The sequence below is a fragment of the Lathamus discolor genome, chromosome 12, assembly GCF_037157495.1.
Source record: "Lathamus discolor isolate bLatDis1 chromosome 12, bLatDis1.hap1, whole genome shotgun sequence".
Lineage (NCBI taxonomy): Eukaryota > Metazoa > Chordata > Aves > Psittaciformes > Psittacidae > Lathamus > Lathamus discolor.
This window is the reverse complement of record NC_088895.1, coordinates 8,083,973-8,110,027: the sequence shown is the minus strand read 5'-3', so window position 1 is coordinate 8,110,027 and position 26,055 is coordinate 8,083,973. Positions and strand designations below refer to the sequence as shown.

Sequence of the window (26,055 nt, the reverse complement as noted above, 5' to 3'; positions counted from 1 at the left end):
TTGATCCCTTAATCCCCAGCCCACCCGAGCTCATCCCTTGTCCTCAGCTCGCCCCCTGTCCCCTTCCCTTGGCCCCCGACCCCGGCCAGCCCCCCGCCATTTCCCGGGACCCCACCGGCCCCGTGAGGCGGCAGCAGCCGGGCAGGGCGCAGCAGCGGCAGCCGGGCCGGGGGGAAACTTTCCCCGGCGGCGGGGCGAGGGCGGGCCCGGGGCCTCCCTGTGCCCCCCTCCCCGCCGAGGCGAGGGGGGGAAGCGGCGGCGGGGCGGGAAGGAGGAGGAGGAAGAAGAGGGGGGGGGCCGGGGGCACGGCCGGGCCTGCGCCGGGGAATGACGCGCAGCTGGCAGCCCTGCTCATGCGCGGCCGGCCGGGCGGTGCTAGCGCCGCGTCCCAGCTCGGGGAGAATGGGGCGGCATCCGGGCAGCGCCGACTGAGCGGCTTCTGGGGGCCGGGGCTGCGCCGCGCCGCGGGCGGCCGGGCTGGGGCGGGCGGGCGAGCGCCATCCGGCAGCGGGCGGCGGCCGCGGGGGCGCCGCGGGGGGCTGCGAGCCGCCGGCGGCGCCCGGCGAGGAGGGGTCGGCGGCGGCGGGCGGCGGCGGCGGGCGGCGGCGGGGGCTGCCCAGGGATTGTCTCGCTCGCTCCGCGGCAAGAAAGTTGGGCGGCGAGCGCGGCGGCGGCGGCGGCCCCCCCGCCGCGGTGTGCGGCGGCCGGAGCGGGGCCCCGGAGCGGCGCTGCCCCCGGGGAGGGGGCGCCGCGCCTGGATTATCCCGAGCTGGGTCGAGCCTCCTGGATCTGCCTCTCTCTTCCGCGCCGAGTGAAGCCGAGGTGTCCTCGTCCTGATCCAGATAGATCTTCCCCCCCTCTTTTTTTTTTTTATTTTTCCTTTTTTTTTTTTTTTCCCTCCCCTCCTCTTCCCGTCTCTGCTTTTTTTGGGGGGTGGGGGGGGGGGCGGGGGGTGGAAATTTGTCAAGGTCATTCCGTGGATTTAATATTTTTTGTGTGTGTGTGTGCCGCTCGCCCCACCGCCACCCAGCCTTGCTCTGTGGATTATCATCGCCCTGGATCCGAGGGTCTGAACAGCAGGATTTTTGTTGTTGTTTGATTATTATTTTTTTCCCCTTTTTTAATTATTATTTTTGAAGGGCTCCGGGGTTTGGAGAGGGGAAGCGGTGAGTTGAAGGGGGCGACTTTTCTCTTCAACCCCCCCCCCCCTTCCGTGCCACCCCCCCACTCCCCCCCACCCCGCGCGCCCGGCCTTCTTTATTTTCTTATTTTTTTAATTATTATTTTTAAATATCATTTTTAATTCGCTGCTGCTTTCGGCGATGGATGGGAAAATCCGGCAGAGCCGGAGGTCGAGGTCGCAGCGGGACCGCGTGCGGCGGCGGGAGGCGGCGGCCCGCGACCCGCGGAACCAGAGCCCTTCCTCGGGCTCCGAGAAGGAGCCGAGCCCCGGCAAGGAGAACGGCGGCCAGAACTGCACCGCCCCGCGGGGCCCGCCGCCCGCCGCCCGCGCCGCACGGCCCCCGCGCCGCCGCCGCCGCGAGTCCAGCTCCCAGGAAGAGGACCTGATCGATGGCTTCGCCATAGCCAGCTTCAACACCCTGGAAGCCCTGGAGGTAAGAGCGGAGGGGACCGGGAGGCTCTGACCTCCTGCGGGGCGGGGGCTGGGGCGGGGGGGGATGGAAGGAAAAAAACGAGAAAGAAAATAATAACAATAAAATATAGAAAGCGCGGCGCTTTCAGGCTGCTGAATTTTGCAAATAGCAATTAACGTGCATTAATCCTGGTGTCAGCCCGGAGCGATCTCGGGCTGCGGTCGGCAGGGTGGCGAGGCAGCCCGGGTGCTCGCAGCCCCGCTGGCAGCTTGCTGCCCCCCACCTCCCTTCTTCCCCTTCTTCCTTCCCTGCTCACCCCTCCCTCCTTCTCCCGGCTCCGGCGGGTGTTAGCGATCACTTAGGGCAAGTCAAATGTTTGTTTGGGGTTTTAATTGGTTGGCGAAGGGCTGCAAAATATTCCTGGCGTGTTGGGATGGTCCGGTGTTGTTGTGAATGGTGGAGCTTCCCCCTCCCACCCTCCTTCCTTCCCCCCCACCCCCGGTTCGAGGAGTTTGTCTTTGCTTTGCCAAAATGTTACTTTATCTGTCTCCGGAGATTGTGAGCGAATGGCTAGTGTTTGACATTTTGTGGAAAAGAGATGTTTAAATGGATAATAATCCCTTGGTTGTAATTCCCATTTTTGAAGTAATTGAACAAATTCTTCATCTCTTGTTGACTGTACATATTTTTCTGATGTTAATAGGCTGGCAAAAAAATATTGCTTGTCTAACTTATTACAAACAATATTTGCTGAGCAAATACTGCCTGCCTTGTCTGAGCTAAGTTAAGCAGAGCAGGAAATTTAATATTTTCAGAGGGGCATTGACAAACCAAGACTTTGGCTTTGGATTTTCGTTTTGGTCGCTTATGAGGGGAAGAAGTTGTTGAGAGAAGGCACCCAACAAGTTGCTTGATGGGTGCAGTAACTTGGATTCCCAGTAAATATAAGCAGTTCTGGTGCTTTTGCCCACTTTCTTTGGCATGCAGTGGTAGGAACGTGGGCAAAGTTTTGGGTGCTTTCCTTGCTTCAGGTTTCCTGCCACTTGTGTGTCTATTAACCAGTGTTCCAGTGCAGGCTTCTGTGCAGGCTGATGAATACTCTCAGGTTTGCCTTGGGATCTCCAGCATCTTTGGCTCAGGCTTTGAGATCTCATTTTGTCCATGAGCTTTGTATCTCCTCAGCCCACCCCTCCTGCATGCAGGCCTCTGGGATCTGGTGCCATGGAACCAACTGTTTTGCTCATGGAATGAACTTCTCAAAGTCCCAGGGATGGTCCCTGTGCTCTCATGGAGGTGTCAGCAGAGGCCTTGGTCACCTAACCTGGTGCCAGGGTGATGAAACCTTTGCTTGGAGATCCTGTGCTCCTGCTCAGGAGGGACCTTTAGCCTGGCAGTCCCCGAGCAGCACTAGGTGTGCAGGTACTGGGGTGGGAAGATGATTTGTGTGAGCTTGGTGATGGTTATTCTTTGGCCTTTCACAGTAGCATTTTTGGGGTGTTGTCCCAAGAGGAAAACCAACTGCTGATAATGAGAGAGTAATTTGTGTGCCTTTAAAACAAGCTATGGACCTGTCTGTATCTTCTTTTTCTTTTTTGGGTATGCTGTGCTCTTAGTCAAATATGCATCAGCAGGTAGGTCCAATTAAACCCTTGAGTCTCTGCTGAGCTGTCAGTGGAGAAAGTAAAATTCATCTTCCTGTAGAAATTTTCTAGCACGATGAGCACATTATCAGGAAATAGAATTCAAATGATAGTGCAGTCCCTCCAGGGCTGACATGGAAAACTCTGGGCTTTTCAAATGGGATAAGCCTTGTTATCAAATCAACCAAACCATAACCTTGATAACAGGGCGCACAAGGATAGAAGGTGACCTTAAACTTCTGCCCCCCTAAAGTACATCTGTCTGTGGGAGCACTTCTGGTTTTTCTGAAAAATAAATAAATAACTGAAAGTTTTTACAAAAGTGTCTCCTCTCAGATTCACAAAATACTAAAGTACCAAGTAAAATTAATTGGTAACTACTCTATTCACCAGCACCAAGAGACTGTGTGCACCTTGGCATCTTGGATAGTAGCTGGCATCTCAGAGGGGGAATAGTGTGAGCAGAATTCCACCTGTTTCAGGTGCTGAACTAGGAGATGTGTTGTCTCAGAGGTTCTTGAATGGTCCCTAATGATAGTGTGCGCTTTGTAAATACCAGTAACGGTAAAAAGGAGAAAATACTCTGTGTTACATGGATTTTTCCATGCAGCACTGTGTTTAACCATAAGTGATGTTTGGCAGGTTTGATGCAGCAGCAGGGCAAGGGGATTGTTAAGGCAAAACTACTTTAAAGCAATATATGCCCATTTAAATGGCTGGAATGGCAAGGTCATCTTGCATGGTATGGGGCTGTGTTCTTAGGAACTTGACTGCAGCAAGTGGGATTCTTCTGCTTTGGAGGTTTGTATTTCAGTGTGTGTTTTTTAAAAGGACTTAAAATAATCTGTGATGATATATTGAAAATAAATGAGAATGGAAGCCTTCTATGTTTATGAGGGGGGAGAAAGAATAAGAGTACGCAGCCTAGGGACAGTACTGGACAGGAAAGACTTTTATTTCTAATCCTAAAAGGAGCTTTTGTTGCATGTGTGGTAATTAGTTGTGATCCTTTCTTGTGGTGGTGTTCTTAGGTTGGTTTGTCTCTTGACGTTACAGTGGTCTGTGATTACGTATAGCAGGATAGCTAAGCTCTGGGCTTCCCCTTGGAAATCAGATTTCTCTGTGGTTAGGCAGAACTTAATGGTAGAAGCATTTGGGACGGTTATAGTGGCTTTTTGTTTGTTTTTCCTTAGATCTCAAAATATTGTGAATTCCCCTTCCCCAGTGAAGGAAATTCTCACCACTGGTGTTCCTGGAAATAAAGGGTTCTTTAAAGAATAAATAAATAAGCATTCTTCCTTTCTGTTGACCTGGGGGTATGAGCACTTAAATTTAATACTGAGGGATGGCTTTATTCAATCTCCTTTGACACTTTGGTGTGAATTTTAAGCATTCTGGATTTTGATTTAACTCATGTGGCAGTGTTTCCTTTAGCAGTTGTCACCTGAAACTGTTGTGTCTTGTTTCAGTGACGCTTGTGACTTAACTTACGGATCCTCTCTCCTACCATCTTTCACATAAAGACAGAGTTGCATATATATATATGCATTTTTTTAAATTAAGGGAAAAGATTAAATAAAGCCCACAGACAAAGCAGCAGCAGCCTCCTTCTGTGCAGAAGTTCAAACTTCCCCTTTCCCTTCCTTCCCCTGGATCTTCTTGTATAAATCCGGCTCCAACTCAGGTTACAAGCAGCTGGGGGTGTGTGTACTGTTGGTTTTTAATACCCAGCCACCGAACACAACTTTGGAGTTAACCTGGAAGCTTAGTTTGCCCTGACCTACAGGCCTGAGGTGATCAGCAGGACTGGCAGCTGCTGGAACACCATGAGGTGATGGTTCCTGTGCTGGGATCAGAAAAGCTGGCAAGCTGAGAAACAGGGGATTTCTCACTGCCTTCCAAAATGAATGGTATAGATGTGAGCATGTGTGTATATTCATTACGTTCAGACGAAGCTGCTAATTATTCTTGAAGGTGATTGGTGAATCAGAGGGAGAGAATCTAAATGAGTGAGTCGGTAGTTGAGGGCTCTCTCTGATCATAGCTGTTCCTTTCAAGTATGAAAAACAGCGCTAAAAGGGAACTTCATCAGAATGTTAATGAATGCGATCTTTGAGAGCAATTGTTCTCCCAAAGTAGTTGGAAAGACAAGGGGTTGTGTTTTCTTTTTGGCTGTTGTTTACCGTTTTTTACCGATTCCAGCAAAGCTTTGGAATGCTGTATAGAAATTTTAACCCTCCTGGCCTGTGTGTGTATGGGTTTGGTGTGTGTGCATATGGATTTTTTAGGAATGTTTAACTTATTTATAGAATTTAATGGAGAATCCACTCGCAAATGTGTGGGGAGGAAGGTGTTGTTTGGAAGTAGATACCTGAGCTGAGAAGGGCATATCCTGACTTTATGCATGTCCTGTTGAAGTGGTGATGCTGCCCTTACAAGCCGAGTTAGGGCCCAGCTGCATCTGATCGCAAACCCTGAGGAGATTAACACTTTACCCACTTTTACCTTTGTTCCTATCCAGAGGTCTGGCGGTGCTAAACCCCAGTCCCTCCTCTGCTGTTTGCACTTGAATGTAGCAGAATTTAGAAAGCTGATGGTGACAGTAGACTTCTGGACAGAATCCCTGAGTTCTTTGGCTGTTATCTTGATAAGGCTGTTTTCACATGTGTGTTGTACCCTGTGCAGTTACTGTTGCTCTGATCTCTCATTGATAAGAAAACCGGTGTATTTAACTGCAGCTTCCTGTTCCAAAGGTTTTGTTCTAGTTCCACTGACCTAGCTTTGTAACTTCTCATTTATCCTTGTATCTTTGCGTATGTACTTTGCAGCTTAGTTTTTTCCGTAGCTAGTTTCGTGTTTTAAACCAGGTTCCCAGATATTTAAGTATTTTCACCTTCTACTTAATTGTCAAGTGATGGTGTAATAAGTTTCTGATGGCTGGTTATACCTTTAAAAAGGTGCTTTTACCCTCAGGAAAGCTAATGATTTTCTGGATGATGCTGTAAAGGCACTAAATGCCTTTTGGTTTTCCCTAAGGCTGGTTAGTCTCCATTGATTTGTTCTCCTATCTGTTGATTTTTTGCATCTTGTCCAAAGCAGGTACTTAAGGTTTTTTTATTGTTGTTGTTAAGGAGCAAGAGGTGGTTAATGCAGAGCTAAAACAGAGCTCTGGAAAGCCAGAAATATGTGCTTGGTTAGGCCAGGCACTAAGGAGAGGTAGGTGCCCTGGGCGCCTAACTCTCCTTGCACGCAGTGGGTGACGGGCAGCAAAGGGGAATGATCCTGTTATTCTGTTGGAGTTTTCTACCTCATCAATAAAATCTGCTGGGTTCTAACATGGCTGCGAAGGTATCGGAGAGAGGAGACAGGCTGCTTAGCTGAGGCTGGGCTGTGGAAGTCCCAGCTAAGGTCAGGGGTCACCCTCATCCCCACCTGAGGTTTCAGTTTTGGCTCGCCCTGCACTTGACACTGTCTGTCTGGGTGTTTTGAAAGACCTCTTTAGTATCATACTAATTCTTCCGAAATGGTTTCCTGTAGCACAACTGCTCTGCCTTTCTTCAGCAGCCTGAAATCTGGGGTAGAACATGAGATGAAGCTTGCTGAGATGTCAAGTGGACCAACCAGCACAGAGTAATTCAGAAGATAAATGATAGTAAATTGAAAACTGGAATCTATCATATTTGATAACATAAGGTGCTCTGTATTGCGCAGGTAAGATTCTTTTAATCAAAAGGATAAAATAAAACTAGTATTCCACTTCACTCAAATAATAAATGATATTGGATCCAAATTCATGTTTACTTCTAGTAGTGCATTTGACTTTTTGTCTAGTAAGAACTGAAAACTTCACTGTCCTCTCGGTATGATAAAATGGCGCAATTCTTATCATTTATCTCAATTATTTTGCAGAATGGGACTGACTATCACAGTGTTATTGTCTGGGAAATGCTATCAGTGGCCAAGGGAGCCGGGTAGGACGAGATCAGCCTGGTTATTTCACTTATTCTCAGATAGATTCCTGCTTGCTCTGCAGAAGGGCTGATGTATCACACAACTGTTTAAAGTCATAGAGGTACGGAGATATGATACCTGGGCTGGAGACAGTTACACTGATAGAAAGGCTTTGGGGTATGGGCTCTTTTTTTCCTCTCTTGGTATGCTCCTGCTTTCTGTTTCTTGGTGTAAATTGTGGAATTCACACTGCTACTGCAGGTGGCTCCCCCTGCATCGGGCTTAACTAGGATTGGTGGGCTTCTATATTCTAAACCTGTGTGCACCTTGACTGGGGAGAGTGCTACCAAAATGTGCTTATTGCTTCATCTTCCCTCATGTCTGGTCTTTATCCTGGTGCTAAAAGGCTGTGGGGAACATTGCGTAGTTTGGTGTTGCTGCAGCAAGTAGCTGAGAGCCAACAGTATCAGCAGAACTGAAACACTGTGTCCTGCTTGATGCAATCGGTTTTTTAAATGGAGATTTGAAATACAGTGTGTGGGACGTGCATCTTGGTATCAGTTGTGTGTGAACATCCAGCTCTAAGTGGGAACAATTTCCAATTCACTGCACTTTAATGCCTCCAGTTTATCACAGTAAAGGTATAAAAGAGTTTTATGTAGGTGAAGTGGCTCTTGCTGTTTAAATATCTCTTGGCTCTGCTGTGTTCTGCGCAACAGAGGCTGTGACCACTGCAGCCGTGCTCCACAGAGAAGAGTTGGAGCACTGTTCTACTGGCTTTGCCCCATCTCCTTGAAACACAGTCTCTTTTCCAAAACGGATGGACTCTTAAGGATACTGCTCAGATGCTGAAAGGAGAATCAGCCTTTAAGTTATTAACCCAAAGTGTTTAAAATGGAGGAGAGGGTTAAACAGATTCCGAGCCGCCTAGACCTGCCAGTATTTAGTTGTTGGTCCAGTTCCTCTGGTGCAAGCAATTGTGAAAGCTGGGCAGGTACAAACTGCACCGGCTGCAGGGCTCTCCCACCCTGTGCCCAGGCCAGCAGCTGTGTTGGGCCCTAATGACAGGCAAATAAAGGCATATAAATTTTCGTAGCCTAATTATTTTGTACTGACTGACTGGGTCTGCAGTTCAGAAGTACCTGGTGAAAGGGAAGTCAGGGGCAGCTCTGTACATAGCCCTTCCATGATCTGAGATGAAGGGAGAGTATTTCCTTTGTAGCTGTGTCTTGTTTCAAGCCCAAAAGGGACTAAACTTGAACAAAAGTTGCATCTGCAAGTTCGGCGGTTGGCATGGATAAGGGGATTGAAGGGATCAAAATTATTTCGCTGTGCTGCTGGCTGCAAAACATGAGCTTATGGCACCATTCCTGTCTCTCCCTTTGTGCTCAGAGCAAAGCTTTTTTTAATCTTGTGCCGGCTATCTATAGTTGGGCCATACAAACATGGCAATTTAAGTCAAATGCTCTATTTTGGGGACTGTTGGGCACTGTCAGCAGGGTAAAGGAGCTGTGTTTAAGCTCCTCTCCTCTGTCCAAAGCCTGCCTTGGTCTGCTTGGAACAGGCTGTGATAGAGACACATTCAGAAAGTATGTGTGTGTGTATGTGTATATATATATATATAAAAAATATATATATATATGATGCACTTGTGCCTGTAGTCTATAGTATTTGCAGTTGGATATAATTGCATTATCATCTTCTCAACAGATGTTCTTTCTAGCTTCATAAAAATATAGCTATAATTGTTTGGGGTATTTTTTCCAGTTTTAAATATAGATTGATTGACTTTGATGCTAGGGTGTCCCTGATGTAGCCTGTACTTAGCACAGAGGTGCTTAGGTTAGGAGGAAGCACGCAGCCCAAGTTGGGAACCAAATGATAATTTAGGGCTTCTGGCTGTTCAGTGGGCTGTGGTGTGCTGATGGACACTGAGCTTATGTCTTTAACCCCTCCTGTTGATTAGCGAGGCTGCAGTTTCTTTTCTGCCAGCTCTTATTTGTACAGAGGAGCTAAAACCCCAAAGAATTTTAAGGTAAAATATGTCTTGAACTTTACAATAACATCTAGTGCATCAGCTAGTAAATGTATTATTGCTGTTGATTTTTTGGTGGCTCATAAATGTCTCTTGCACTGCTGTCAAAGAGGACGTGCAGCCTCTTTCCTCCACTTAGCCTGAGCACATACTTGCACTCAGGGGGAGCAAGGCTCTAGATAGTATGTAGCTAAGAGATGTTTATGGAATCAGTCAAACTTGATATAAAATAATTATGCTGTTTTGACAGCTTGTTAATAACTTGCAGCCATTGGAAGAAATGGAATTATGGCGTTCTTGGTCCTTGATGGAACCTTGGCATTTCTTTCGGATTGTAAAATTAAAGAAAAAATGTGAAAGCCATTAAAATAGTTGGACGTGGTGCCTGGGAAAAATGATGGGCTGCTTAATTGAAAAAATGCTTCGTTCCGGTTGAAGTTCATTGCAGTTCAGTTCTGCCTGCTTCCCTGTATCCGTAATGGAGAGGGAAGAGGGCTGATTGCCCCAAAATCTGTCTGGGAGAGGGTTTTGGGTGTCACTCAGTTCTTCATCATATCTGTGAATGAAGTGGAAGGAAATCCTAGCGAGCATTAGACATGAGAGAAAAGTCTTGTCACCTGTAATGACTAAAATCCCCTGAAGTGTTGCCAGCGTGTACTTTAGGAATCATATAATTATATGATTATTGAAAGAGACATAAAAGACCTCATGGCAAAAACCTTAGAAAGGGGGAGGAAGGAAATCCGTATGCAAATGAAGATGCACAGAATTTGCCGTCTCTCTCTTTTTTTGGTAGTTATTTTTCAGTCCAAAGCTCAGTAATTGCCTTTATGGGGATTACTTAAAACTGGGGCATGCAAAGGAGGCAGAAATTGTTTATGCTGCGTCACAGGGCTGGCTTGCAATCCCGCAGAGTTGGAGTAAAAATGGATTTTTTTTTAAGTAAAACTGCAAAGTGGGTTTTCTGCTAACAGAAAATAGCTATTTGTTGAAATGTTATCCTACAATAAAAGTGTTTTGTGGTCTGGTGGTTAGCAGAGGGGTCCGGAAGTTGAGATAATGGGGTTTTCTTTCTGACTTTGCCACAAGTTTCCTCTCTGAGCTCCAGGCAAGTCTTTTCGTCCCTGCCTGTGTTGCCTCAGTTGCCAGTGCCATTGCTGGGTACCTGATGGGAGGCTGGAATTGCTGCTAGGGGAATCTCATGTCACCCCCCTGACTCAAGGGAGCTGTCTCTCAACCCTGGTATGTGTAACTTGAAATGCATGCTGTGTTTGTGAAGGAGGTGATGGGAGAGCCTTGAATGAAAGAGCTGCTTGTGCTGTCCGTGCTTAGGAGCCACAGCAGTGTTCTGTATTTGCCATGTTATGGCATAGAGATGTGCTTGTCCATGGTTGGATGCTTCCAGTGATGGGTCCTGGCCACTTGCAGGATGTTATGACGGGGAGCAAGTATATTCATTGGTGCCTTTTGGCCTCATTTGTCGCTTGGGTAGCTTGAAGCCAAAGTTGTTATCTCCTGTGTGAACCGCTAGTGATATGTGTCCCCTCTGCCCCAGCTCAGGTTCACATGTGGTGTGTAAGCATCATGTGAGATGTACTGACCAGTGCAGTGCCCTGCCGAGTGAGCTACACTTACGGTACTGCTGCAAGTGTAAATTTAGCATGAGATTTTCCCAAGCCTTAGTTCTCGATCTCCTCTTAAAGTACAGGTGTTTGACTCAGGGCTTCTTCAGTTCTCCTGGGTTTCATCAGTCTTTACTGATGCTATGGATTATAATCTTGTGTCTCATAGAGCACTCATTCATGCATGTACTATGAAACCCTCCTGATGCACAACAGACATATATCTCAACAGAGGTTTTGTTGCAAGATATGCAGAACCCTCCTGCCCTTTATTTCTTTGAAGCTAAACAGTACCAAGTTGTGATGTGAGTTTGCTAATGTGATTTTTAGCTGAAAATGACAATGGTTATTCAACCAGATGGATTCTATAACTTGCCTGCCATCAGCTCATCCATCAAGCTCCACAGATGTCTGTATGTTCATTATAATGTGCACATGGTAATGTTGTTGATTACAACAAACAAACTGATAACTGGATTCAAGGCCTATTAATGCTCTCTGGGCAGCTCCCCTTGTGTGGGTTTGGGCTGTCCCTCCAGGTACTAGATGGAAATTTGGAGTTGAGCTGTGTTCTCAGATCCTTTCCATTGCTGTGGAGATGGCTGCATCTGCGGGATCGATGTAACTTGTGTAGAGGGAACCATTTTGAGATAACTTCAATACAGGCACTGACGTTTCCAATGCTGTTTCTACTGGGAAGAGGGTTAATGAAAGAGAAATGAGAGCCTCTGGGCTGCACATGGTCTGTAACTGGATTTCATACAGCTCATGACTCTTCTTCCACATCGCTGGGTGACGCTAAGTCACATAGGGTATGTGACTTAAAAAATTGCTATCTGCATCTAGGCAGAACTGCTTGCAGGGCTCGATCAGAAGAATGTTCCCATGATTGCTGCTAAGTCATCTGTACAAGTTTTAGGCTTTTTGTGAGAAAAGATGATCTTTTTAGCAGCTGTTGGTTGGGAGGTTGTCTGGAGCCTCCTGTTAACATCAAACCCGATTACCTCAGTTAGAAAATGAGCTTGTGTTTTGGTGAGTGTAGGGTGTGCCATTTCCAAAACAGAGGTTATGAACTGCTGTAGTGGGGGCCTATGTAAAGTAATGTAAACCCCCAGGTGATACCTTGGATCAGGAACTATACGTAGTTTGTTTTCTTGACAGGTTCCCGGGAATTATATCTGAAGTTAGTCCTTTCTAAAAGACCAAACTGTTTACACAAGCTGTTTCCAGACGGAGCCTCTCTGGTTTCTTAGCTTCAGCCGTGAGGTGTCCTGAGGGGTCGTGAAGTCTCTGAGCGTATTGCCTGGTTTTCCTCCACCCAGGAGGCTGTCATCCCTGGCCTTAGGAAGTTCCTGGTCTCGAGGGAAGTACTGCTCTTCTGATGCAGCTTCGAGGCAAGGCATGCTACTGAGTTTTAAGATCTTAAAATTATTTCTCTTCATGATGGAAATGTGCTGCGCTGCTCAGATGTGTGGGTTTCCAGGGGAGGGTGTTAAAGCCTCCCTGTTGGACAGCAGTGAGGTCTTTGGTTTCCTGATCACTGCTTCCTGGTCAAAACATATCCAGTGGATTTTCTATCCCGCTGCCAAAATAAATGCTGCAGATAATCCAGGGCCAGGAATGTCATCATCATCGGGTTACTGAGTTTCTGTCTGAAGGTCAGCTAGCTGCGACTGTTACTAAATGGCTGTTTGCGGTATGTCTGTGGTCTGCACTGGTACACATGCGTGGTTGCATGTCTTCAGTGTGTCTCTGATGTAAGGGTATATAGCCAAACAGGGGAATGTTTTGTGATACTTCTCTGTAACTTTGTAAGGTTACTACAACTTGTGAAGATATTAATTTGACCTCAAAAAGAACAGAATGTAGAGTGCTGGTGTTCATCTGTGTTAAGTCATCCACAATCAAGCTATTTGGTTTACTTCATGGTTCGAGTGTGTTGCCAGAAAGATGGGTCCTTTCTTTTTAACGCTTACATAGCAATTGGGAAATTCTTCTGCCATCACATACTGCAGTTGCTTGGAGATGAGAGGTTTGTGCACTGCACTGGCAGGACTGAGAGGCAACCAGTTTGTGCAAGAAACCCATCACTGTTGGGAAGCAAGTGAGCGATGTGGAGTCACTGAAATAACACTGGTAAGCTCATACACTGGCTTCAAGGTTCAGCTGAGTCTGGCTTTCAGGAAATGCCAGATCTGGGCTGGATGGAAACAGGCAGCAGAAGCTGTCAGGAGGCTGCTGGTGGGCTGTGCTGCCATGGGGCCAGGAGCCAGAGAGGTCCTGCTGTCCCTTGCTGTGACTGCTTGGGTTGGGTGGACATCTGCTTCTCTGGTGTGCCTGTCCTCTGCTCCTGGGGTGGTCTTGTGAGTGTGGTGAGATGCTGTAATATGGAGTGTGCTTCAGCATTAGGGCTAGTAAATAGGCAGCTTCTGGTGGTGTTTCCCGCAAGTAAATAAAGCGTGCCTTCATTTGCGGTATTTCTTGGTTTGATTTCTCTATAATTCTGGTTTTCTGTTAATTACCAATAGGTGAATTGTCACTGTTTCACTGCGCTTACCTGAGCAAAAAGGAGCAGCTACAGAGAAGGGGGGGGGATGGGATAGATTTTTGTCTCAAGCAACAGATTAATTCTTCTTGTTCTTTTACATCTCTCTCCTTTAGTGCATCTGTGTGCTAAAATTCCCATTCCCTGTTTATAAATGTTTAGCAGATGAAGTCGCTGGTGTTTTTCCTAGTATTACCTTTGTGATGTTCAGAACATAAGCAAAATGTGATTATTCACTGAGTCTCTGCTGAATACTGTAGGAATAATGAGTCTGTGCCTTAAGTGTAAACCCAGACATGAACAGCATGCCAATAAGAATGCAGACCTGGGAGGGGAAGATGCAAAGTGCGGCTTATTTTACCAATTTCACTGGAACATCCTTGTACCAATTTTGGGGCTGGGAAGGGGTTAATCATGGGGTAAGACTGGCTTTTCTGATGCCAGGAGCAGAAAGTGATGTGAGATGGGTGTTTCCCCCAGTGGTAGAGAGATGCTCTGGGGAGAGTAACAGCTTGCAGCACTGCAGGTTAACCAGAGTGCTTCTGGAAGCAGGGCTGGAAGTGAAAAAGCATGGGAAAGAAAATAAATCAGCAGGCTTTGTGTCTTCATGGTGATGCAGCCTTTTCAAAGAGTAAATGCTGGTGTCTTGCAAAGTATTCCTGATGCTGATGAAGGAGCAGAAATAGGCTGGAGGTTTTCCTGACCACTGAATTGACATCTCAGTGCTGACGCTTCCCAGACAGCTGCCAAACTAGAATAATTCAAATGTCTCTTTCTGGGAGCTTCAGGTACCTTTCAAGAAGGTCAGAATTCGGGCTGCAGCTGAATTATAAGGTAAAACCTTTGCAATGACTACAGAAATAAGAGGTTTTTTTTTTTTTTTTTTTAGACTTTCTAGTTCTAATAATACCCTGTCAAGCTTTAAAGCTGAATGAACTTTAAATATCATCAGTGTTTAACAGCATTTAATTTTTCTGTTTTCTATTTTGTTCTTCCTGAAGAAAGAAATAGTGTTGTGTTCTCTTCAGGCTATGGTAATTGAAATGGGTTGTCTGTGTTTTTAAATAAAGAATGAGAATTTGGGTGCCTAGATACTTAGAGCTGTTCCTTTGAATGCTAGAAGTTCATCCTTTGCCCCCACTCTTAATGGAATTTTTTAAACAGCATCTAAAAATGTGTTTAAAAGACCTAATTAGTGTTGATATTTCAGTATCTGGACTTATAATTTAGCTTTTTTAATAGGACACCTGGGTATCAGCACTAAATGTGAAGAAAATTGAACTTATACCCAAAGCGAATGCATGTAACTTTAATTGGGAGTGGGGGAAGAAACAACCCTAAAACTTCAGACTGAATTGGCTGGTGTGGTGCTTGTCCTGTGTTCAGGATGCCCCATGGAGGGAAGGGGGGAGATGGTAGTTAATCAGTGCTTCAGTGATGCCTTACTTATTGAGCTTTATGGTGTTAGAAACATCTGCCCAAGCAAACACATCCGGGCAGATATCTGTTCTGTCGATATTATTTTAAGTCTGATGAAGCATTGTTCACACCTTCTTGGAATGTAACACAGGAATAAATGGGAAACCCAATCTCCTTAGTGCTATGTCACACAGACAGGCCATGCTCTGATACAGGGATTTATTTCATGCATGGTGGCCTAGACATGAAACAAATGTGTAGGAAAGGGAATTATGTAAAATTGAAAGTGACAATTATGCAAACATTCCAGTTGAGGAAGAAGTAAATTCTTCTCTTTTTCCATGTGCTCGGCTTCAGAGCTAACACGTAGCCTCTTGGGGCCTTTGGTCTGTGTTTGTATCTGTCATATCTCTCTCATCTCACTGCTTCTTGTTTCGTTTTCTTTTTCCTTTTCTTGTTTTGTTTGACCTTATTTTCCCTTTTGTTCCATGGAGTCATTCAGTCTTTGTTCTGTGGGGTTTGTTTGCCAGAGAAAACGTTAGCACCCTTCCATTTAGGAGTCCCTTGCAGCACAGCACCATGGCCTTCGCTGGGTACCTGCTTACAGGAACATGGTGGCTGATGGGGTCCAAATCCCTTTATTCAGTTTTTACTTTGTTTTTAAAGGGAGGGGAAGCTACTGAGAGAAGAAACAAGCTGTGAAAATAGCTCTGTGTTTAGACAGACACCCTTTTGCAAAGCTAAACAGCTTGATCTTCCATGCTGCTTGGTAGTTCCCACGCTTGCAGAAATAGGGAGAGAGGGAGCTGGGGCTGTGGCCACTCGAGTCTGACATAAGAATGTGTTTTTGCTGAAGGGGATGGTCCTTTCCTGCCCTGGCTGCTTGTCCTGATTACCTCCCTTGTGCCAGCGCTGGCGTTTGTGCTGCCAGGAAGACTAATTCCCTGGTTCCGTGGTCTGGCTCGCTGCACAGCCACGCAAATGTCCTTCTGGCACAGGGAGAGGAGGATATGAAGCAGATGTTTATTGATTAAGGAAACCCTTCAAATACGGCCTGAGCCTTTGTAGCAGGGTTGTAGCTGCATGTTCTTCCTGTGTTTCAGGTAATCTTCTAAGTCAGGGGTTCTGTGGATGGTGTAAAGTGGTGATGGAATGACTTTGGTCTTGCTTGTGAAGTTAGGATGATGTGGTCATATACGGAGTAGCAGAGAGTGGCTGAGGATAGAAGGGGTTACTTGGAAAGATAAAAACCTCCCTTGCAATTTAATTGCTCTGAAAACCCAGTTTCTACCTTGTTTTCACTGATTAGTTTCAATGTGACAGGGAGAGAGAAGAGACAAGCTTTTATTTGTGCTTGGTTGGGTGCTTGGAGTGGATGAGGTATCTAAGCCTTTTGATGGCAGAAGGCTGAAAGTAGTTCAGTCTGCAAATGGCATTTGTAGCTCAGTTCACACAAGGAATTCCTTCTTTTTAACCTTTTTTTTTTTTTTTTTATCCTCCTGTCTTTCTTTCTGTACTATATCCTGTGCATGTGTTGTATAAAGGAGAAGTCTCTACTGGATATTAAATTCAGCAAGTAGGGGAAGAAGCAGCTCTTCTCATCAGTGTCATTTGCCCTGCTGTAATCCCACGGAGGGATTGAAGAAAGTGTTGGAAGGATAAAATCGGTGTTTGAGCCCGGCTAAGCACTGGCTCTGCTGCAGGAAATAGTTTTAGTGGAAGCTGTTTGTGTGGGGAGGGTGAGAAAATGGCACACAAATTGTGCAGATTTCTAAATAAAAAGCATTTAATTGCATTAAAAGAGGGGGAGGGACCCTCTTGTGTGCGTATTGGAGACTTCAGTGAGCATAAGTAACCTCTGTGGCGCAGTAGTCATTGACCTTGTCAAATCATGCCATTGGAGGTCATGTGTGGTGAAGTGGGTTGCCACAGGGGATTAGCACATCTGGGCAGGGGGTTTTTACATCTGAGCATGCATGCCAAATCCCATCTCCAGCAGTGCATATGGATTCATCAGAAAACACAAGGAGAGAGAAGATGGGAAAGCTTCTGCCAGAAATTCATGGGAGAAACTTGTCTGGAGCCAGGGCTTCTCTTGACCCCAGTTACAGGAGAAGGCGCAGTTGGTTATACCCCAGACTCCCAGCTCCTAGAAGACAATACTTGAAATTTAATGATAAGAAACCTGTAAGCTTCCCTTGGTAATCTCATAGTTGGGCAGTCTTGGACACATGACTGTCTTTTGGCCTTGGTTTCCCCTATAGTTTCGCATGGACAAAGGTTCTTTTTCATCCTGCCTTGTTGGTTTGGTTTGAACAGGTACAGCTTTGTGCAGGTGATTCACTTGTGTATGCTTTAAGGTTAGTATTTTAGGCTGAAAACATGAACAGAGGATGAAGATTTGTTGTAAGTCTCTGAAGATAAGAAATGAGATGACAGTGGTATATTGACTCCTGTGTAGGACTAAAATGTATGTCTAGACTGATGGAGATATTAGGCCCATTCCACAGATGGGAATGCCTGAAGCACAGGGAAAGCAAATAATTACTAGCAACTGATCCATGTGCTCTGTTCCTAGAAGAGAGAATATTCAAGGTTTTAACTTTCCTGCTTAATTCAAGTGTTTAGTAGAAAGCTTGCTGGCATGGAGTCCTAGAAGTCTAAGCATTTGAGTGTGAGGTTTTAGAGGGACTTGTTCTGCTTTACCTCTTATGTTCTTGTATAGTTCTGCCTTAGTTGATTTAATTTCATATCCCACAAAGGCAGCATTAAAAGAAAATCATCAATACTTCCAACAGGAAAATAGCTGGTATCTTAGGAGATAAAAGTGGTATTGGAGTTGAAGCTAGCTAGTCTTTGTGTTTGCAAGGAACAGAAATCATTTGTCACTGATTTCCATTGCCTCCTGAATGAGGGGAAAGATGACTAATGCTTTACTCCTGCCTTAGTGTGAGGATCTCTGATGGAGCTGGTTGTAGTTACTGAAAGTCTAAATGGTGATGGGGTTTTATACTTGTGCTGAATTTTTGCTAGGCAGGAAAACGTGGGAGTTCTGCAAAGTTGTGAGTTTTAGAAAGTGCTGTTGGAATAACATCAGAAACCAGTGCTGAAGGCTGTTTGCTGAAGGTGCTCTGTTTAGGAGAGAATACCTGTCCTGGCAGATAGCTGGGCTCAAGAGCAGCATTGGTGACACAAAGCAGCACTGCAACCCATGCTGGAGCTTTCAACACTGGTGGCTTCTAAGGCTTCTTCAGCAGATCTAGTTCCTATAACAATTTGTTCAAGACTGCTGGGAATGGCTATGTGTTTTGTCCCTTGACTTCCCTCTGGGAATTGCAGGGTGCAGATTTAAGTCTGTACTTGTGGTGGAGCTCTGGATGGAACCTAATTTTTTCTGCTTCTCACTTTGTTGCAGTACTTACTGTACCATATTGCACCCAAAATAGTAAGTTGGACTTGGAGAATTAAGTGGTGCAATTATGAAGCAGAGGGAGAAAACACTTATGTGGTGGCTGTGATAGATTAGTCGTTTTGTACCTCCAAATAGCCAATTATTCCTCTGACTGGCTTTTATCTGCCCAATTTGCATGTGCAGTCATGGTAACTGGTTTGCAGATTAGGTGCAGGATTTCACGTACATCTGATGTTGCGTTTTGGTCTCATAAGCTTGGTGCTCCTTAGAAGCAAAATGCACGGATGATGCTTTCTGTGTAACTGATTACCATTAGCTGCTTTGTATTTCTTCACCCTGAAAGCTTTTTTGCACTCGAAGGAAACAAGATGGCTCACTTTTATTGTAGCCTTTTCTTCTTTCTTTTTTTCCTTTTAATATCTGTCAGGACGCTATAAAGTGACCCCAGCTCTGTAGAAGCTGCAGCCCAGATTTCATTTGTGTTGGTGTTCTCAGCTGTATAGTTTGAGAACGCATTGTTTGAGGGCTGGGAACTCTCTGGAGCTGCAGTGTGTTTCAGAAGAGCTGTGAAAGGAGAAAATAAAAAAGAGCCGGAGGAAAGAAGGAAAAATAAACTGAAGCAGCATGGAGTGACCAAGGGTGAGATCCTGCTTCCCTGAAGCCAGTGTCAAAACTTTGTCTTCACTGGTGCCAAGTTTCCATGTCTGCTGTCTGATCTTAATCTTCACTGGTGGTCTAAAAATGAACAAATGACACTGGATTTAACACTGTGCAGCTAGAGAGCCAAGTGAGGTCTGAATTTGAAGGATATTAATTATTCAGGTAGCTGAAATTTGTTAGTAGGTTAAATATAAGCTCTGTTTCTGTCGGGGATTTGTGTCAATTTGGCGTGCTGTGGACTTTGTAGAATCTGTGATATGAACAGTCTTTGAAGTGGAGAAATGGTCTAAAATATTTGCCAACAGCCAGCTAGCTCTTTAAAAGCTTCATTTGCTTCAAATAAGCAAGTCCTTTTTAAAAAGCAAACAACAGTTTGCAAGTGCAAGAATAACAAGATACTTTCTCAAAAGCCATTTTTTTTCCCGTACAGGCTCCAGCAACTCAGCTGTAGTTACCTTGGTCTCCAGGGCTGCTAAAGACAAATTAAGCTAATAAAACAGTATCTCGCAACATCATAGCAAATAAATTAGCTATTCTGTATTCAAGTTTCTTGCTATGCAAATGTAAACTGCTTAAGCGTTTCCTTTTCTGATGAAGGTAGAGGGTTTTATAAATGTAACCTTTACAAGGGTCTGTGAAACAAAGCCTCATGGAGCATTCGGCAGTCTTCTGCTGCTCTCACAGAATAAAGATTGTAGGTTGAGAAGTACTTTAAGGGGTCTATATATTTATTTTCTTGTGTCAGCTTCATCTTAAGCTGATAATAAGTTTGTACATTAGAAGGTGGGTTCGAAGGAAGCAGTTGTCACCCAACTTCACTGGTAGCTGAAGGAGTTTCTTCTTTTGCATCATATACTCACCATATACTAGCTAAAGTGTGCCTGTGTGTAAATCCATACATGAGCACAGGTGTTTTTTCTTTCATGTACTTACAATAGTTGGACCTGTCTCAGTTTTCTTGTAAACTCATGTTTGTTCCTTTGCCTGTTCTTTTGGGACTGGCCTCTCATGGCACTGTACATTGATTTTTTGAACAGTGCCGCACCTGTGAAGTCTCCTGGCCTTGCATGCAACATACTGTTCATATAATTACAGGTGCACAAGCACCTAGTTTGAGTTCTCTGAGCTCTTTCAACTTGTGAGGCTTTTCATGTCCTGCTGATTGAGCATCAGTGTGTAAGCTGTATTAAACAGTGTGACTTTTTTTCTTTGCAGATATTTCCTCTGCAGTAGCTGCTCAAGAGCCCCTCCAAAGGACTTTGAGCACAGCTTGGGGTGGGGGCTGCAAAAATGAGAGTTGAAAATTGGGGCATGTCCTTTTCCCCCCCCTGTCTAGATGAGTTATTTAATCTCAGTCCCTCTGTTTCTTCTGTAAAAGAAGAATAACTCATCTCCCGTACTTGTACTGCATAGTAGTTGTAAACCCGGCATGCAGGATCTTTTTGATAGGAAGTACATTAAGATTAAAGTACATAGTGTTTTGTTCTGAAGAGTTTGAAGACGAAATTTACAGGCAGCCATAAGATGTGTGTTTGTTTATGATAAAGTTGGGAGATGAAGTATAAAGGAACAGGCACTGGTACTGGCTGTGTAACTCACAGCTTTACATTACAAACAGGCTGTTGTTTGTGGTGATAAAGGCAAGAAATCCAGTGTATTCCACCAGCCACAGATAGCTATGTGGGGTAGAGTTTTTCACTCTGTAAAAGTGATCTCTTTCTCATTCTCAAATCAGTCTTTCAGCTGTTCCTGTTAAGAGCCTTCTCTCCACCTGTTTAGTAACTGTGAATTTCTATGACTAGCACTGAAAAGCATCTTTCACTGCTGAACATCCTTCGGCTGTCGCTGTTCTCTCCTCCCCTGCCGCCTTCTACATTCTCAGGATTTAGCTTGTGAAATTCCCCCCCCGCCACTGCAATCCTTTGGCTTAATCAGTTGGAAAGTGCAGACAGAAGCATAGCAATGCAAGAGGTTGCTCTCAATGATCACATTTTCCCCACTGTTTCCTGCCTCTCCTTGGTTCTGTAAAATGCTTGTGAATTCATCCTTTCTCCCAGGCGTGCACAGCTTTGGCATTGCCTGCTGATGTGGCCGGGACTGCTGAAGCACGTGAGAGCAGAGCTGCCCAGAGCAGATTCCTTCCTGCGCATGCTGCCCTTGGGATTTCTGCGTCTCATCTTGCGGAGGTCTGCCAAGAGCAGTACAAACCCTGCTGTGCACACACAGGATCCACTTCCCCCCTCCCCAGATCGTCTGGATTTTGTGTAAATATTAGAGGGGGGAAGTGTGTTTGTGCGGGTGCTGAAGAATTTTGGAGGGGGCAATTGTTTTGGCAGCCTTGGGGTATGATGTTGTAACCGATAGCTGGAGATGTCTCTTCACTTCTCTCCAGTGGTGCCACTGCTTTTTGGTGACAAGATCCAAAATTGATTTTTAATCATCCATGAGGGGAAAGATGAATCCTATTCCTGGATGTGTATCTGTGGTGTTCTTCATTCCCAGCCCCTTCCGCAAACACAGCTCCATCATTTTGTTGTGCCATGGATTGTTCCCTTGTGGTTTTGAGCCAGAAAATCTCAAAGGTTTTTCATACCTGCTTAGGGGACTTGTTACTAACACTGGGCTGCTGGAGACAGATGTCCTGGAAAGCTTTTCAGTGGTGGATCAGAAGTAGAAATAAAAGGAAAAGTCATAATTGAAAACCCCAAAGCACCCAACCCCAAACCTCCCCAAATTGCATAATGCTTATCATCGAGATTGTGAGCAGTTTGCTTCCCCAGAATTAAAACTAGTGCACCACTTAACCCACGATGTGGGTTAACTATGCATAGGAGAGCTTGTGCTAGCACAAGCCTTAGATCTTGGGAAATGAGCAAATTATAGTTTTGTCAGCTGCATGAAAGGCTATTTTAAAAAGAGCAGAGGGCCATAGTACTGAGATTGTAGCTGGAATAACCAGGAGAGTTACGCATGTAGGTACTGTAATAGTTGCTGCCGGGGCAGCTCTGCATCCCTCACAAGTCCCTGTATTAAGAGGGGGGTGGGGGGAAATTGCATCCACATATTACCATGTTTGCGTCAAATCAGTGCTGAGTCAGGGCTAGGGCACTTTCTCTAGAGCACTGTCTAAAGAGGGAAACTGGCAATGGCAGAGGAGCACCAGGGAGAAAATATTCCTTTGGGACCTCATTCCTATTGTTCTGCTGATACCTTTTTAATAAATCACAAGAAAAAGCAGCAGAGTGCCCAGCTATAGCAGAGCAGGCAGTGGTGGTTGGTCCCTGGGTCAGTGTGTGGGGTGTATACATGCAGTATTTGTTACTGGTCATTTTATTAATTCTCTGTTTGTTGTTGAATTCTCCTTCTCTCTTTGCTTTCCATGGACATCATAGATGGGGAAATTGCAGGGAGACTCGCACAAAGCTGCCTTTCTTGTCATTTCTGCTTAAATCTCACGTGACAGTTGGACAGAAGCTGTTTTCACTGCGTGAAGTGAGGGGGAGGTGAAATGGGTGGTGGATTTTTAAAGGAAACTATATATACTTATTTTTCTGCATGCAGGCAGCTTGTGTTTGTGGTGGTGTGGGCAAGGAAGCACCTCATTATGCAATCTGTATCAGATCTATAGTGGAAAGAGCTCAATTTCCTCCCGAGTACAGATTTATCCCCCTTGTCAAGCGAGTTGGGATGCCCTGTGAGTTATAAGCTTCACTTGACAAAGGGGATTGATTCTGTCTTTCCTTCCCCACCGGTGGCTGCCGCGGGAGCTGCCTGCAGGGTGTATTTTGCCTTTTTCTTTCTTCTTATTTTTTCTTCTAATTTAATTTCTCTCTTGCCTTCCTTTTAGTGGGACTTTGGTGCAGGGCGGAGGAATTCCTAAATCACATTAATTGCTTGTGACGCTGCTCCAGGCTCTCTCCAGAGCTGACCAGCCAGGGCCAGTCATCACCCCTTCAGCATGGGCAGACCCATCTGGGCTTGCATTGCCTGAGCAGCTCAGTCTCTTGAGAACTGGAGAACACGCAGCGTAACTGTGACTGGGATTCCCTGGCTGGCTTGCAGGAGCTGCAGTCCTGCCTCCCCTGCATTGGGGTGGCCAGGCAGAGCCCTGCTGTTGTGTGGGGTCAGTAATGCCATAGAGCCGTGCCCTGGCCAGGGGTTTGCAGCTGCATGGTGCAGATAAGCGAGCTGCAGGAAATGGCAGGGCTGCACTTCCTCCATCTGCTGCTGCCTCCCCACCATTGCTGTCCCCATGGCTGGAGGCATGTGCTGTGCTGCCGGGGGGGTCCAGGGGGGCTTCAGAGGTGGGGTGGGTATGCTGGGGGGTGTATGTACCTCCATGGCTGAAACTGAAGGACAGTGAGGTGAATTACAGTAAATGTTGAAAGAATAGAGAACTAGCCATGCTTAGTCCCCCCACCACCACCTCCTTCATCCTGAGATTGGTTGTATGATGAGAGCTGGCTCTGGTCTGGTTTCTGCTGGCCATTGCTCTTACTGCCAAGGAGCAGAAGGGAGCCCGAATAAAACATTCAAGGCTCCAGGCTAAAAGCAGAAGTGGATCTGATCCCCATGGGCTTGAGCTCCAAGGAAGCTCCTGGCCAGCCCTCCCAGGGGTGGCATGGTGCCTGCTATGAGGTCTGGTGAGCCAGGGAATGGGTTGGTGAGCAGGTCATCCTTCAGCCGCTGTCCCTTGGGCCGGGCTGTGGACAGCAGATCTGTCTTTAGCATGTGGCTTAGTGCTAGGTTTCACTTGGTCAGCCCTCTCGCTACGTGTCCTGATTTATTGGCATTTGGCCATAGAGAAGTTTGTGCCTGAGAAATCAGGAGTGAATGGTGCTGTGCGGGTGAGCTGGGGGTGCACGGGCCTGGCCCTCCTATTGCTGTTGCAGCAGCTATAGAAAGGAACTAAACCTCAGGTTTCAGGTTGTGTTTTAAAACCATGCACTCCTCAGAACAGCAGTTAGGACTGCAGTGCTGTACTGCAGGGGTGAGAGGAGCAGTTGACATAGGTGTATCGCTTTAGGTTATCTTCAGTGCGATAGTCCTATAGGTGTGCGGTCTTTAAATAATTGACAGTAAATTTACTTCCTTGTTGATTCAGGTCCCCACATCCCTGACTTTGGGCAAGTTCAGGTGTAAAACTGAGGCCTTATTTTAGTGCAGAATCTTCTTTTCTCTCATTTCTGGCACTTCTCTCTTGTTGCCACCCCTGCCTGGGCTTCTCTGGCTGCTGAACTCGTTCCGCTGCTTTTCTCCCTCCGAAGGGTGTGGAGATGCAGGGCCGGGCTGCAGCTCCCTTAACGGGCTTGGGCTGAGCAGTGAGCCAGGCTTTGTGCGAGCGGGTAACGTTATCCCGGGCTGGCGTCTGTGTTCCCTGGGTTCAGCAGGACACACGGTGTTCTGCTGCCTGGTGGGAACAGGCGGGAGAATGAGCGCCATTGTTTGCGGGGGGATAATGTCTGCACAGTGTGCAAGTCAGCTGGAGGCTTGACACAACAGAATTGCAGTGTGCACACGCACGTGGTGCGTGAAGCCCTCGGGACAGCCGGTGCTTCTGTCTGCCTGCCTGTCTTCTGGTGTGGTCCTCTGCCTTCTGGGTGGGGGTCAGGCACGCTTCAGCAAGTCCAGGTCTGTTCGCTTGAGTCGGCAAGTCTGACTGCGTGCGCAGGGTCTGGTGCAATGGTTAGTGGGAAGGATGGATGATCAATTTTAGTTTGGTTTATTTTAAGTTGCTTTCATGTGTGCATAGAGAAAACAGCTCGCTAGAGGAGAAGGAATAAAGGTTGTCGTGCACACACACCAAAAAGGCATGGCAAAAATACATAGACATTGAACCGATTTTCTTCACCGCTGTGGCTTTATTGGACTAGAAAGGAAACGGGACCCCGAGGGACATATATTGGAGAGGTGACCTTGTGGAGTCCAAGGGAAAAATAATTTGTCCGAAAGCCTACAGTTATTTATTAAAAGTTGTCACCTTCCTACCCCCTCTTTATATCTTTCTCCAGTTGTTTTTTTTGCCTCAGTCCTGTAGGTTGTTGCTGGCTTATTTGCTGGCTGTACGTGTGTGCCACTTGTCCGTTCTTTCCCAATCTGGTTCTCCCCGGTCATCTAAAACCTTCTTTGGCAGGAAGGAGCATCAAGCAGCAGGGATGCAGGCAAATGTGAGTAAACAGCAGAACAGGCTTTGAACGTTGCTGCCTGTTCTGAAAACTGGTGCTCTTGCCCCTGAAGGATTGAGCTCTCCAACCTGGCTCTGGCAATCCCCCTAAATTGGACTTGGCTTTCTCTAGGAACTATAAACCCAGCAAATTTTCAAAACCTTCTGCTAATGGCTCACTGAGTGAAGATCAATAGAGATGCTGAGAGGAGCCAGGCCTGGAAAAAGAACATATAATGCAAGCTGCCTGATTAATTTGCTCTAGAGAATAAAAGCCTTCAGAGATGAGAGCAGGGTATAAAATAAGCAGTTATAGACTTCCTATCCACTGAGTAGAAAATGTTAACTTCTTCAGTGTGGTGAAGGGTTTCCAGCATTAGTTTTGTAATGACATATTATATTTAGTGTAAGAGGGAATAGCTGGGATATGGACAAGGCCCCTGCCTATTCCTCTGCCACCCAAAGCTGCCTTTACTTCTATTCCATGTGTCAGGCAAGTGCTGGAAAGGAGATGTGTTGGCTTCAAAACTGGAGTGTATATCTGCTTCTAATCGTTAAATGAGGTTTGTGATTTCCATGGTCAGTGCAGGAGTTCAGATAGTCCTCACTGTAAGCAACAATAAGAAGCTGTTTTCTTCCCTTTTTGGCAGTTGAAAATGCTATTTCTTCAAGGAGAGCTGAAGAGTCATCTCTGTTCACTGAGTCGTGTTTAACCATCTTTGTAGGGCAGCCGCCTCTGGGATGCAGCATGTCTTGGGTGAGCAGCTGGGTCCTGAAGGTGAAGGTAGTGGATAAAGCAGCCGTTAGAGGTGTGTGTATGCTTGCCTTTCAAATGCTGCTAATGCAGAGGACTGCATCCTTCCCAAGCCATGTGACTTGTGTGCTCATGGCACTGTTTTGGTGTTGCTGATTTTCTTCTGGATGGCTCAGGTTAGAGAAAAGGCAGTTTTCCAAAAGAAAAGAGCTTCACAGAGGCTGCTTTCCCAAACGCTCTTCTCTTGTGATGCTCAGAC

General features: G+C 46.0%; 1 protein-coding gene across 20 annotated transcripts in view; it reads left to right on the top strand.

Moving 5' to 3' along the window:
- The first annotated feature begins 1,277 nt into the window (after nucleotides 1-1,277).
- FBRSL1 (fibrosin like 1) overlaps nucleotides 1,278-26,055 on the top strand; it is a 530,544-nt gene continuing 505,766 nt past the window's right edge. For all 20 annotated transcript variants that reach the window (XM_065692104.1, XM_065692101.1, XM_065692096.1 and 17 more), the window contains exon 1: nucleotides 1,278-1,616. In XM_065692104.1, coding sequence (XP_065548176.1) covers nucleotides 1,323-1,616 — 294 coding nt within the window. In that variant the 5' untranslated portion in view covers nucleotides 1,278-1,322. The remainder of the gene's footprint in view (nucleotides 1,617-26,055) is intronic.